General features: G+C 36.8%; 1 protein-coding gene across 6 annotated transcripts in view; it reads left to right on the forward strand.

Moving 5' to 3' along the window:
• The window catches only part of PUM2 (pumilio RNA binding family member 2), a 100,790-nt gene that overhangs the window by 12,056 nt on the left and 73,858 nt on the right, over positions 1 to 14,876 (forward strand). For 5 of the 6 annotated variants that reach the window (XM_047069307.1, XM_047069308.1, XM_047069309.1 and 2 more), the window contains exon 2: positions 11,257 to 11,325. In XM_047069307.1, the coding sequence (XP_046925263.1) occupies positions 11,275 to 11,325 (51 nt within the window). In that variant the 5' untranslated portion in view covers positions 11,257 to 11,274. Of the gene's footprint in view, positions 1 to 11,256; positions 11,326 to 12,257; positions 12,383 to 14,876 lie in introns of those variants that run through there. The other variant, XM_047069310.1, reaches the window with a different exon arrangement.

Consider the following 14,876-nt stretch of genomic DNA (forward strand, 5'->3'; position numbering starts at 1 on the left):
AAACTTGACTTTTCCTTAGTATAGTTGAGTGAGAAATACTGTTCTTGATGCTGGTAAAACAAGCACATATAGTTATCCCGTGAAGTATGTGGACAAATAAGTATTAAATATCCAAAAAGGTTCTTGTGGTTCTTGGCTCAACTGCTAGCTAAGTGACTTGTCCAACATCACTAGAAAAGTATATGATTAAATTTATGCCCCCAGGAAAAATAAATTACTAGGTGTTGACAGTGAATAGTAGAAATTTGTAATGTTCAATCTTTGAAGGCTAATGGTCTACTACAAATACTTAAGCCTGGATTTAGGTTTACCTTTGTCATGGATAAGAAAAGCCATTACTGGAGTGCTTGGGTGGCTCAGTTGGTTAAACATCCAACTCTTGATTTTGGCTCAGGTCATGATCTAGCATTGGGAAGGGTATAGAGAGGGGGAAGAGAGGATTGGAAAGTGGGCTCTGAGCTGACAGCAGCAAGCCCAATGTGGAGCTGGAACTTAGGAACTGCAAGATCATGCATGACCTGAACTGAAGTCAGACACTCAACCACACAGGTGCCCCAAAATGAAGATATTCTTAAGGACTTTAGCTCCTGTGTGTTTGCAGTAGATACCACTAATGTTCAGTGATTATGTTCATTAAAAACTATCCAAGGAGGAAAAGGAAAAAAAAAAAACAAACTATCCAAGGAGGATGACTACCAAGAATATTTCATCAACAGCCTAAGTTACTTTTTATATTAGCTTATATTTAATTTGGTTTTCAGGTTGGTTTTTTTTTTTTTTTTTGTAATTGGTGCACAAGATCACAATAGCCATCAGGTGTTATAGGACTAATATGGAAAAGTAGTGCCAGTGGGAAGTTGCTATTAGTTATTTTATGTTGAATGTCTTCAGTGGTATAGAAAATCTGAGGAAGTTCTTGTTCTCTGTCTCTCCATTAAAATTAGCATTATGTATTAATATGTATGAAGGCATTTATATACAGTTACTATCCAGATATTAGTTGATTTCGTGATTTGAATTTATATTTCATACAATACAAAATCTTTTTCATTCAATATATATTGAGCATTCAGACAGCTAAGACACAGTTCCTGGTCCCTTAGACCCCAGAGCTTAATTTCTACTATGGCCTTTAAATAGAACTAATTATGATACTATGAATTAGTGTCATATCATAGTAGAAAGTGCTTTAGTACCATTTATTGTGGCTCTAAATGGTTTTCCCTCCAACTTATTTTTTATAGTAGGCATATGGTGAGGAATTGGATCAGATGTCTGAGGAAAAATTAGTATATATTTTTTTAATGTTTATTTTTGAGAGAGAGCACAAGTGGGGAAGGGGCAGAGAGAGAGACACACACACAGAATCCAAAGCAGGCTCCAGGCTCTGAGCTGTCAGCACAGAGCCCAATGTAGGGCTCGATCCTGTGAACTGTGAGATCATGACCTGAGCTTAAGTCAGACACTTAACTGACTGAGCCACCCAGGCACCCTGAAAAATTAACATTCTTAATGACATAAATGTACGTATCAATGCATATTCTTGGTTCTTTACACAAACTTGTTAAACTTTTGAGTTATGTGTTAGTAAATATAAAAACTTAGAACTTAACCAGTATATTGAGGTTCTTTATCTGTTTTTCTCATGTAATTAGCAATAATGTTGCCTACAAAAAGTTGGTTAATGCTGTTAATTTTTTTTGTTTGTTTAAGTTTATTTTGAGAGCTCGCATGCGTGTGCACGCATTGGGGGAGGGACAGAGAGAGAGGGAGAATGTGAGAATCCCAGGTTCCTCACTGACAGTGCCAGCCCAGTGCTGGGCTCATGAGCCATGAGATCATGACCTGAACCAAAATCAAGAGTCAGACCCTTAACCAACTGAGCTACTCAGGTCCTCCTAATGCTGTTAAATTTTAGAATTTGATGACACTGTTGTTTCCTTTTGTTAGGAAACAAAAGAACCTCAAAAACTTAGTTCACACTTACCTCAGTATTTCGCAAGGTCTTGGCCATAGAGAAGTTTCTATTATGTATCTTCTATATGAGCCGATTCCAGTTGTTTATTAAAGGAAACAGTTTTGGGAGAGTTTCATGGCTTAGTAATAAACAAAATTTGAAGAACCCCAAGCAGTACTGTGTACCATAACTCTTGGATGCACTTTCTCCAAGTTAACATAGTCAATTCAATATTCTGTAAATGCATGCTAGATACTCTGTTGCTTGTTAGAAGAAAATACTGTTTTTTTCTCCTATGATCTAACCGTTCTGGATAAAATTGTTAAATTTATGTCCAAATTCTTTTCCCTTGCCACCAGATGGTATCAGCATTTGTAACTGTGTAGGACATAGTAGATTGGCATTTTGCAAAAATTTTGGAGTCCCACTTACTGGTATATATGTGACCCCTGCCCCCTCAACTTTATTATTATTAAAATGGAGATTATTGGTTTGAGAATTTAACAGTGTTTCTGTTCTGTTGTTTTGCCCACTTTCTCCTCTCTTCGTGATTGAGATAAATGGTAACACCCTAAACTGAAAAGCTGAGTTTGATTTTTTTTTTGTTTTTTTTTTTAAAGGCTTTTCCTCTTCCCCTATCTAATCCCCTTCATTTAAATGTAACCTGAAATACCATTCATTTTAAGAACAAAATATGCCTGGGGAATAGTATGAATGAAAAGGTTGAAGGCAAAGCTCTGATGCTTAACTTTTGGCTTGCTCATATTTTAGAGTGAATTATCTGCATTTGATTTTTTTGTGGAGCAGTCAAGAAAGTAAATCCACTAGAGCAGAGGTCGGCAAACTGGCCTACACTCCAGATCTAGCCCACTACCTATGTTTGTTTGGCTCACTCTCCAGGATTGGTATTTAGATTTGTAAATGGTTGGAGAAAAATTAAAAGAATAATATAACACAAATACTTGAAATTCAGGTTTCACTGTTCTTAAATAAAGTTTTATTAGGACACATTCATGCTTATTTACTTTGATATCATCTATGGCTGCTTTTTGTGCTACAAAGGCATATTTGAGAACAGAGACCACATGACCTGCAAAGCGTAAAATGTTTACCATCTGGCTTTTTACTAAAAAAATTTATTGACCTCTGCACTGGGGCATAATTCACCACAAAAGTAAGAATGGATCCAAGAGACTTCTCACATTTATCTGGAGGTTCTTTAACTTATGACCTCATCTATTTGGACGACAAATAAAGCCTGGAAGTAAGCAAAGAAGGGCTTCAGTAAAGCTTCAGTGCTTTAGTCTTGAGAACATTGCTTCTATGTTCCTTTTATTTTTCTTAATAAAAATCTCCCTTTTTATTCATAGATTATACAGATATATTGTAGAAAGGTAATTAAATAAATAGATGGGGAAAATGGTGTATTCTGATCACTTAAGGATGGTATGAATTTTAGGTGATTTCCTTTCAGTCTTTTTTCATTAAAAAAGTTTTTTTTAATGTTTATTTTTGAGAGAGAGGGGCAGAGAGAGGGGGAAACACAGAATCCGAAGCAGGCTCCAGGCTCAGAGCTGTCAGCATACAGCCTGACGTGGGCCTAGAGCTCACTGACTGCGAGATCATGACTTGAGCCAAAGTCAGACAGACGCTCAACTGACTGAGCCACCCAGGCTCCCCTGTCTAAGCATTTTCTTAATTGCAAACTCAAATATTTTTAATAGTTATGTGTTATTTCATTTTATAGATGTGTTACTTAACTATTGTAGGGCAATTACGCAGTTTATAATTTTGGAAGTCAGTAATCTGCAAGCAACAATACTGCAAGCATGTTTATACATAGCTTTTATATATTTATTCTTAGGATTGATTCCCAAAGTTGGGGAAACTGGTTCAAGAGATATGAATCTCGGACACCTGGGTGGCTCGGTTGAGCGGATCAACTTCAGCTCAGGTCATGATCTCATGACTCATGGGTTGGAGCCCAACATTGGGCTCTTTGCTGACAGCTCAGAACCTGGAGCCTGCTTTGGATTCTGTGTCTTCCTCTCTCTCTGCCCCTCCCCTGCTTGTGCTCTGTCTCTCAAAAATAAGTTTTAAAAAATTTTTTTAATTTTTTTTTTTTTAACGTTTACTTATTTTTGAGACAGAGACAGAGCATGAACGGGGGAGGGTCAGAGAGAGGGAGACACAGAATCTGAAACAGGCTCCAGGCTCTGAGCGGTCAGCACAGAGCCCGACGCGGGGCTCGAACTCACGGACCGTGAGATCATGACCTGAGCCGAAGTCGGCCGCTTAACCGACTGAGCCACCCAGGCGCCCCTAAAAAAATTTTTAAAAAGCTATGAATCTGTGTGTATGATGTTAAATTGCTTTCCTAAAAAAGGATTGTAACTATTTTTTTAATTAAAATTTTTTTAATGTTTATTCATTTTTGACACAGAGACAGTGCGAGTAGGGAAGGGCAAAGGGAGAGGGTGACACAGAATCTGAAGCAGGCTCCAGGTTCCGAGCTGTCAGTACAGAGACCCATATGTGACTTCAACTCACAAACTGTGACATCATGACCTGAATCGAAGTCGGATGCTTAACAGACGGAGCCACCCAGGAGCTCATTGAAACTTTTTAGAATACGTTTTTGTGCGTGTGTGTTACAGGTAGTTTCCTTCTTAAAGCATGTTTTTACTGTTGTTAGTCTACCATACCTGGATATCTGAGGCTACGGATCACTGCAAATTAAAAGCAACCTAATTAAAAAGGTCGGAAATAGCACCACTATGTTCAAGTCAAGTGGTATTTATTTAGTTATTTTAACTTTTTTAAAGGTTATTTATTTTTGAAAGACAGAGCGACAGAGCATGAGCAGGGGAGAGTCAGAGAGAGAGGGAGATACAGAATCTGAAGCAGGCTCCAGGCTCCACGTTGTCGTGCTGTCGGCACAGAGACTGATGCGGATCATGACCTGAGCCTAACTCAGATGCTTAACCAACTGAGGCCACCCAGGTGCCCCTCAAGTCAAGTAATACTTAAACTGACAGCAAGGCAGGAAATGCTAACAAAGGCAGCCACAAGAGACCTAAACATTGAGTTCCACAAGAGCCTCAGAAAGTATTGTTTCTTTCTAGAGTAGTCTGTTGTGGTGCTGGTAATGGATATTTGTTGAGTACTTTTTATTAATAGTTTACAAAACATTTTTGGATACATTATCTCATTTGATCTTCACAATAGATTAAGTAAGCTAAGGCTTAGAGGTTAGACAACTTGCAAAAGTCAAAATGTGAACTCACATTCTGTACCTAATCACATACTATTTCTATTGTACCATATTGTCTGATATAAGATGTGTCCATTGTGCTTTCTTTAGGAAAGCAGAATAAGAAAGAATAAACTTTAAGGCCATTTCCATATCCTAAAAAGAATTTTAAGGTTTTGGCCCTAATGGAATAATTACTTTAACAAGGACAGTGTGTTCTCAGAGGATACAGATAAATAAGATGTTCCATGGAAGAGTGTTTAAAAAAAAATTTTTTTTTTTACATTTTATTTTTTTTTGGGAGAGAGAGAGAGAGCGCGCGCAGTGGGGGAGGGGCAGAGAGAGAGGGAGACACGGAATCCAAAGCAGGCTCCAGGTTCTGAGCTGCCAGCACAGAGCCCAACGCGGGGCTCAAACTCAAACTGTGAGATCATGACCTGAGCCGGAGTCGGATGCTTAACCAACTGAGCCACCCAGGCACCCCTGGAAGTGTTTTAATGACTGCAGTTGGTATGATCTTTGTACGTTGAGCCCTTCAGCGCTTAATATCTATCGTTTAATGCATTTAATGTATAAGTTGATTTAAAAGGCACATATTGTTAAGCTTGTAAAGCATATATTGATTTAAATTTGAAGCATACTTAAAAACTTAGCAGCATAATATTAGGAAGCCACTTTAGATGATTGAAAATATGATTCCTAATAACATGTTGGCAATATTCTGTAGCTTCCAGATGATTGGCCATTAGACTTGGGAAACAGTTAATGCTTGGAAGAAGTTGAAGCTGTAATGGAATGAGAGATCTAGAAGATACAATATAAAATACAAGGTTTAAGAGAAGGATCACATGTGAATCTAAGAAAAAGAATATAAAGGACATACTTAGAGCAATATGTGAAATCCTATGAAATATTTATAGAATAATGAAATTGACTATATCTAAATTTAGGGAATTTTAAAGAAACATTTAGAAATCAAAGATGATTTAAGCAGACTATTCTAGACATTAGAACAAATTGTTTTGTGTTAAGATGGAGAACTTTGTGTGAATGAGAAGTTTGGAACACATTTGGACCAAGATTCCTTTATTTGTCTTGATAATTATATACATGTGCAAAATGTATATAAGTATATGTAACATCCGTATTATATATATGGCTACAGAATTTTATATGTCTATGTATATATGTTGTGTGTAAAACAATATTTTGATCTCCGTGAGTTTGCTTTAAAACCAAGAGCCATGGGGGCAACTGGGTGGCTCAGTCGGTTTTGGCTCAGGTCATCATCTTGCAGTTTGTGGGTTCGAGCCCTGCATCACTGCACCAGTGCACAGCACAGCCTGCTTGGGATTCTCTCTCCTCCTCTCTATGTCCTTCCACCACTCATTCACTCTCTCAAAATAAATAAACTTAAAAAAAAAAATCAGTGTCTTGATGATAGGGCTAGAGTTCTTATAGGTGCAGGTAAATTGGTTCATCTACATATGTAATAAAACCTATAATGTTGACATTTTTACTTTAAATGGGCATATGAATTTGAGAGAAATTAAGAGGAAAAAACAGTCCTTTATACTTAAGCACATACTTACCATTTCTGGTGCCCTTCATTCCTTGAAGATCTGAGTTTCCATCTGTTATTTCCCTTTAGCTTGAAAAAAATTTTTTAAGTATTTCTTGAAGTGGAAGTCTGTTCTAACAAATGTTTTTATCTAAAAATATCTTTTTTTTATTTTTTTAAGCCAAAGCATATTTCTACCAGGTAAAAACTTCTAAGTTGGCATTTTTATTTCTTGTTTCAGCACTTTACAGCCTCTTCCTTTGTATTCTGGTCCCCACTGTTTGAAGTGCAAAATCAGTGGACACTCATATTATCTTTTCCCCTTTAGGTAACCTTTTTCTTCTCGCTGTTTTCAGGATTTTCTCTTTGATTTTTATTATGGGTATGGGTTTTATTTTCTTTTTTCTCGTTTTGCCTTGGGTTCACTGAATATCTTAAATCCATGAATTTTGCTTTCATCAAACTTGAAAGAATTTCTTTCTGGCCGTTGTTTCTGCAAGTAATTTTCCCACCTCATTTTCTCCTTTATTATTTTTTTTCCCCTCTCTCTAGATTGGAAATCTCGGTTGATCTATCTTTAAATTCACTGACCTTTTATCTCCAATCTGTTACTAGATGCATCCAGTGAAAATTTTTTATTTTTTATTTTTTATTTTTTATTTTTTAAACGTTTATTTATTTTTGAGACAGAGAGAGACAGAGCATGAACGGGGGAGGGGCAGAGAGAGAGGGAGACACAGAATCGGAAGCAGGCTCCAGGCTCTGAGCCATCAGCCCAGAGCCCGACGCGGGGCTCGAACTCACGGACCGCGAGATCGTGACCTGGCTGAAGTCAGACGCTCAACCGACTGCGCCACCCAGGCGCCCCGAAAATTTTTTAAATATATATATTTTTAAATGTTCATTTTTTGAGAGAGAGAAACAGAGACAGAGCATGAGTGGGGGAGGGGAAGAGAGTGAGACACAGAATCTGAAGCAGGGTCCAGGCTCTGATCTGTCACCACAGAGCCTGACGGCAGGGCTCAAACTCCTGAACCATGAGGTCACGACCTGAGCTGAAGTCAGATGCTTAACCAACTGAGCCACCCAGGCACCCCTAAAGATATTTTTTAGTTATAGAATTTCCATTTGGTTATTTCTATAGTTTGCTTTCTTTGTTGTAATTTTGTATTTTTTAATTTGTTAGCATATTTTTTCTTTCATGTTTGTGTACAGTTAAAATAGTTGCTTTAAGATCCTTGCTAATTCTAACCGTTGGGTTAGCTTGGGCTTGGTCTTTATTAATTGATTTTTCCCTTTAGTCTAGGTCTCATTTTCCTGTTTGTACATGTCTGGTACTTTTAGATTGTGTTCCAGACTTTATGATTGATACATTGAAAGTACTCTCGGTTCTGTTATGTTCCTGTTGAGAAAGTTTTTTGTTTTTGTTTAATGGGGCTCAAACTCCAAATTCCTGTGACTTCTGTGGTAGTCTGTAGCAGACATTACAGACATAAGTCTGTAGCCTTAATCAGGCTGCTCAAAGTCTGCTCCACAGATGTATAGTTCAGGGATTGTCTAAAAATCTGAGTAGAATTTATATACGGAATTTGGTTCTCTCTTTTCTGAGACTTCCATCTTCAGTTTCCAGCATCTCTGGTTGCTCCAAACTGTTCTTTGGTTCTTCAAGCTTTTAAGACTAGATTCTCTGTAGGAATTTTGGTGCCCACCTCCAACCCCAGGCCTGTTCTCAGGAGAAAAGGCCATTTAAAAAACTCACTCTTTGCCAGTCTTTTCTTTTAAGTGTAGATGATGTTCCAGTTTGGGTTTTTGGTTTCCATTGCCTTCAAATTGTTTTGTATTTGCCCAGAGTTTGTAGTTTTTGGTTTCCATTGCCTTCAAATTGTTTTGTATTTGCCCAGAGTTTGTAGTTATCTGCCAGAGTGTTTAGGTTAATAAGAGCTATACCTCTAATTACCAGGAAGTGCCTGTGACTCATTTAAACTCTTTGAGAACAGTAACTGTATTTTAACTCATTTTTTCCTCAACAAAATCCCAACACATTGAAGATATCTAGTAAAAGGTTCCTAAGTTAATGAAAGGGTGAAACGACCTGTTCACTTTGTGAGAACTGTTAATGAATCCAGCTTTTCTAACAGGTTAAGAGAAATAGCTTATTTGCTATCCATATAGTTTTTTGATAATAGTATCTGTTCAGATTTGTTGCTCATTTTTAGATTGGGTTGTTTGTTCTTTTGTTATTTTGTTAGAGTTTTTTAATATATTTGGATACAAGTCCTGTATTGGATCTGTGATTTCCAAATATTTTTCTCCTAGTCTGTGGTCTTTTCATTATTATCAGTGTCTTTTGTTCAGCCTGTTTTATGGACGAAGTCAGATTTTTTACACATTGGTTTTTCTTTTATGGACTCTGCTTTTGATGTTGATCTTACCTCATAAACACTAGGTCACATAGCTGTTCTGTTTTTCTAGAAGTCTTATAATAATAGATACTGCATTTAGCTGTATGATCCATTAGTTTTTTTATTAAAGTGTAAGGTATGTGTTGAGGTTCACTTTTTTGCATATGGATATCTTACTTTTCAAGTATCATTTGATGAAAAGATTGAAGAGCTTTTTTAATAGCTGACTTTTTTAAAGATTTTATTTTTAAGTAAGGTCTGCACTCAGTGTGGGGCTCAAATTTACAACCCTGAGATCAAGAGTTGCATGCTCAGGGCACCTGGGTAACTCAGTCGGTTGAGCATCTGACTTCACCTCAGATCATGATCTTGTGATTCATGAGTTCAAGCCCCACATTGGGGTAGCTGCTGTCAGTAGAGGCCACTTCAGATTATCCCCCTCTCTCTGCCCCTCCCCCACTTGTGCTCTCTCAAAATAAAGAAAAATATTTAACAAAAAATTGCATACTTTACCAACTGAACCAGCCAGGTGCCCTTTTATTAGCTAAGTTTTGAATACTTACGTACCCTGTTCTCTAATTCACAGTAAGCCATGTGGCAGATGCTCCAGTTACCATCCCATGAAGAAATTGAGAGAAAACAGTTTAGGGTACTTGTTCAGAGTTATAGAGCTACTTACTAAGCTGCCAGACTATAATTTGAATCTAATTCTATTTCCTTGTAAACCACGTTAAGGAGTTTGAGCTTTATCTTTAAGTCAAGGATTAAGATGTAGGAATCACATGGACAAAGTACAGTTCAGAAAGATGACTGATTACATTTGGAGATTAGAGTGTATGATGGGAAGACAGAATTACAGTCATTTTAGGTAAGAGATGGTGGTAGTGTAAACAACCAAACAGCTGGAAAATGGTTAGATTTAAGTGAGGTAGGAGGTTGACATTAGTGATTGGATATTGGTGTAAGAAAGGAAAGAATTAAGCTGTAAATGGGGAAGAAGAATAAAGTTGGAATTTTGCCCAGGGAATGGGAAGGAGATATTTGGACATTTTTCAGAGAGAAATTTGGCTTATAAATACAAATGTTTGAGTGAGAGTCCTAAGCATATATATAGTTTTCAAAGCGATGAGAGTGGATGAGATTGCTCAGGATAAGGGGTAGAGAGGACACTACCTTGGATAGAGGACTAAAGGAACACTAGAGTTGAAGAGACAAGGGGATCTGTGAAGGCTGAGAAAAAGCAACTGGACACGTTGGAAAGTAGAAGGAAAAATGATGAGAGAGAGAAAGTGGCAACGGAGAACATTATTACAGCAAGGGAGGGGTGCTTTGTAATGTCCAATACTATGGAGTCTTAAAGAGAGAGAACCTGTTGGGGAAATTAATAGGATTGTATTGCAAGGCCTAAGAGCTGAAGGCTGTGAATTTGTAGTGGCTTCAGTGTTGAATGGTGTTCTCCAGCAGTACTTAACATTCGAAGGCAAAGGACCTTCTGACTCAACACATTGTCGCATGAATGATAATTTAAAATGTTAGAAATGAAAAGATAAGAAACATACACTTTAGTTTTAGTAGAAGGCGAAGTGAAAGGAGTTACTCTTAAGGAAATTTCAATATTTAATCGCTCTCACAGCTGATTAATTTATGTGTTTCTTTGAGATTGAACTGGATCATCACTTACATCTTTTGAGGGAAAGTTTTAAATCAGTCGTAGAAGATCTACAAATAAGGAAGTGTTGAGAAATTTTGAAAAATATTAACTAAAGTAATGTAAAATAGTAATGTTATAATTGGAACAACAAAAAACAGGCTAACTATACTTTAGTATTTGAGCTTGCTTCCTTTGTTACCTTCTGTTTTGCTCAGCCATTAGTGGTTTTTCTTGGCACACAGAATAACCCACGAACCTTTGACCCCAGGGTTTTAATTTTAATGTAGATTGCTGTTATGTGCTCTATTTAGGGAAATCTATCTTCATAGAGAAATCGGTTTTTCTGCAGTAATAGCAGCAATATAATATAAAAATACTTGATACAGTCTATTTAAATTTTTCTTTCTACTGATTTTTGTTTTTGTTCAACAGGTTTGATCTGTGGATGAAATGAATCATGATTTTCAAGCTCTTGCATTAGAATCTCGGGGAATGGGAGAGGTAAATACTTACGAATACTAAGAATGTATATACCTCACTTTATTTGAGCCCTTAAGACTTTTTTTTAAACCATAAATATTCTTGAAAATAGTGTTTATGTCTTCCACATGATGTGGGTTTTTTAAATCTCAGATGATACAATTCTGTAGTTGTGGTGATTTTCACCTTTTTTTTTTTTTAACCTCTAGTAGTAATTTTTAGTGAGATTGTATCTAATTGATTTGATTGACTTGGTTTAGATAATGTTTTATATTTTGATAATGAACCATAATTACTTTGCTTAGAAAAGAGCCTTTCTTGATCCTTGTCCTGCTGTTTTATATATGTATGACGTTTGCTTTAGCCACACTTGATTGTTCACTATTCTCTCTTCCAAAAATCTCTCCTTGTTCACTGCTTAATAAACTTCTAATCCTCTACAAGACTGTACTGAGAAAGATTCTTATCTGTTGTCCCATTGCTATCTGCAGTAAAATTAATTACTTCCTCTTCTGACTTCTCCTAGATCTTTATACGTACTTTATTACTTGTTACAATTTGTTTTATATTAATCTTTTCTGTAGATTGTTAGCTTTGAATAAGTGGCACACAGCACTCTGAATTTAATAGATTTTATCAGTCCTGTTAATATATGATTTTTGTTGGGGCATCCCATTTAACTACACCATCACATAAATTAAGGAATAAAAAATGCTTGAGTTTTCCATATACCTAAAGACTATTTAGAAAACTAATTGATTATGAAAACCCTTGTGGTCACATCTTTATTTTGTCATGTTCTGTAGTACTAACATAGTGTGGACTTTGGTAATAGAACATAACAGTGAACAGACATGAGATGTGTAATTAACTGCTTGCTCCCGGAGATTATTTTACTTTGGTAGATTAGCGACCTTCATGAGACTCACTCCATCCAATGCTGTGCTCTTCAGATGCAGAAAAAGAGTCCAGTCACTCCTCTGGGCCACAAGAGGGCACCCTGCAGCTAGCTAACCCTTCCCTTCTCCAGAACAGCGTTTTCCAAAGAGTTTGTCATTTTCAGAGGACTGATTTAAGGGTGAGTTAAGGTGCTTAAGCATAAGTATTGCCAAAGTACACTTGTTAGTCTAGTGTATAAGGTAAAATTCTGGTCCCTAAGAAAGGTTTGAAAGAAGGAATAATTTTTTAAACAACAACAACGACAACAAAAAAACCCCTACACCTTCACTGCAGTGGCTACTTAGGCATTATTTACACTGTGGGTGAATAAAAAGAAATAGTTGAAAAAGGCTTCTGTTTTGTTCCCTGCTACTTGTTTTCTTTGGTCTTTAGAAAGCAAAATAATCCAGGTTTGAACAGTGTTTCAGCCTGATCTGTGACAAACTTGAACTCAGTGATTTAAGGGCAAGTAAAGCCACACCATTAACTTAATTCTCTTTAGACCCCCAGCACTTTACTTCCTAGATCTACATTGTATATATGTTTACAGATTGGCTCATTTCCCCACTCCCCTTCTAAATAACACTTGATAAATGCAAAGACATCTTTGCAGTTAAACAAAAATGTCCTGATCAGAAACAGTAGTTGGAAGAGTTTGGTTAGTTATTTGGGGGTGGAGGAGGTATATTTGAGGTTTTTGGAAAAGAGACAAGCTGGGTTGAACAGTATGTTAATCTAAACTTAAATCTAGGCCTTCTTAATGGAAATTTTAGATAACGCAGAATGAAAGTGGCTAGGGTTTAGACTGCCTGCTCTTTTGGGCAGATAACAGTAGGTCAGTGCTTCTATGACCTTCATTCAGTAGAAATGTATTTTTAAATAAGCTGTTATTCACTAATTAAGTTTTTTTTCTTAACAGTTTACCAACTAATTCTGTTACCTCTAAGAGATAGCTAAGAAACCTACTCAGGTTTCTGCCTCTGGGTTCTCTCTCCCACAAGCCTTTCTATCTTTCCTCATCTCACAGGCAGCAGGGAACCTTCTGGGATTTCCTTCTTTGCCTGTCTCTCTCTCACCAGTCTTCTCCTCCTTTCCTGACAGGTGAGGTTTTTTGTTTTTGTTTTATCCCAGAATTCATTCATTTTAATAAATTAAAAGTAGCCCTGAGTTTTTGGCTCTTGAGTTTTCTAAAATTGCTTGTTTATTTTTTAATGTGACATCCTTTTTTAATGGATTGCCCTATTCTTGACTTTTTCTTCAAAAATCAAATTTTCTTTATTATGTCTTAAGTTGTTGTAAATTTCTCATGTACAAATATTGCATTACATATAGGACTATTTTCAAATGTACTGGGTTTTGTAGGTCATGATGTCTTTACTGACCCACCATCAGAAGGGCAGTCTTTTCTACTTGGTCATCCAGAAATGGGAACAGATCTGTATTCATCCATTCATAAACTCATTCTTTCCATATTTTTCCATAGCATGTTTTTGTCAAAAGACTTACTGATTTGTATTGTGTCATATGGCTTAAAAAGAACAAAGCTAATTCATAGGCGGTTGGACTCTGCTTCATTAATATAGTGTTTTAAAACTACAGTGCAAAGGCACAAATCTATTATATACACACACAGTATGTTCCTGTTTATTTTTTAAATAGGGGGAAAGATACCCCTGCCTGAAATTCTTTAGGGAACCTAGAATTTAATTTTAAGTCCCTGCGTTAATGTATATTATTTAGGGAATAGTCAAAGCTTAGTATGATAAATAATGCCCCCTCCTTTCTTTTCTGACACAGTAATATTTAAAGAATGTTATGCACTAAGATCCCAGGTGGTATGGTGAAGTGGAATGCTGGGTACGGGAGGAGACTTCTGTTTTCTCTCCAATCTATCACTATCACTATGACTCTGAGTAAGATTGACTTCTTTGAAGACAGTATTAGGAATAACCTTTGTATGAGTTACATATATCTCTCAAATGTTCTAGCTCTGATCTGAGCTGTTAGGGATAACTGGAATAGAAGCCAGCTATTTGAAATAGTGTTTAACGATCATAGTTTTATCTACAGAAATCTTTACCTTAATTCTTAAACTTTATCCACCATAATGAATGCCCACGTTATATGGGGTGAATATCATGATAATATAAACTTTTTAAAATGTTTACTTATTTTTGAGAGAGAGCATGCCATGCATGTGCCTGCGCGGGAGGGGCAGAGAGAGGGAGAGAGAGAATCCCAAGTAGGCTCTGCAGTGTTAGTGCAGAGCCCAATGCGGGCTCGATCCCATGAACTGTGAGATCATGACCTGAGCTGATATCAGGATTCAGGCAGTTAACCAATGAGCCACCCAGGCACCCCTAAGCTTTTTTATTATATCTAGTGGTGGTCTAATGCTGGTAATTTTCAGAAATATTGATGAATTAGACTGTGATTGAAAAGAACCATCTTCCATGGTAGGTGTAAAGAGAATGGGCTTTAGAATTATACAGACGATGTGTTCAAATCCTATTCCTGCCATTTATTAGCCATGTGTGTAACTTTGGTTCTGATTCCTTGTGCAGGATGGGACGGTATTAGGCATCTATTCTTTGTTTCATGTCCCTCCTATGATACTCAAATGAATTGGGAAA

Source organism: Lynx rufus, unplaced genomic scaffold, assembly GCF_022079265.1.
Source record: "Lynx rufus isolate CCGP_SWC_20201006 ecotype Redwood Valley unplaced genomic scaffold, mLynRuf1.p SCAF_8, whole genome shotgun sequence".
NCBI classification, from domain to species: domain Eukaryota; kingdom Metazoa; phylum Chordata; class Mammalia; order Carnivora; family Felidae; genus Lynx; species Lynx rufus.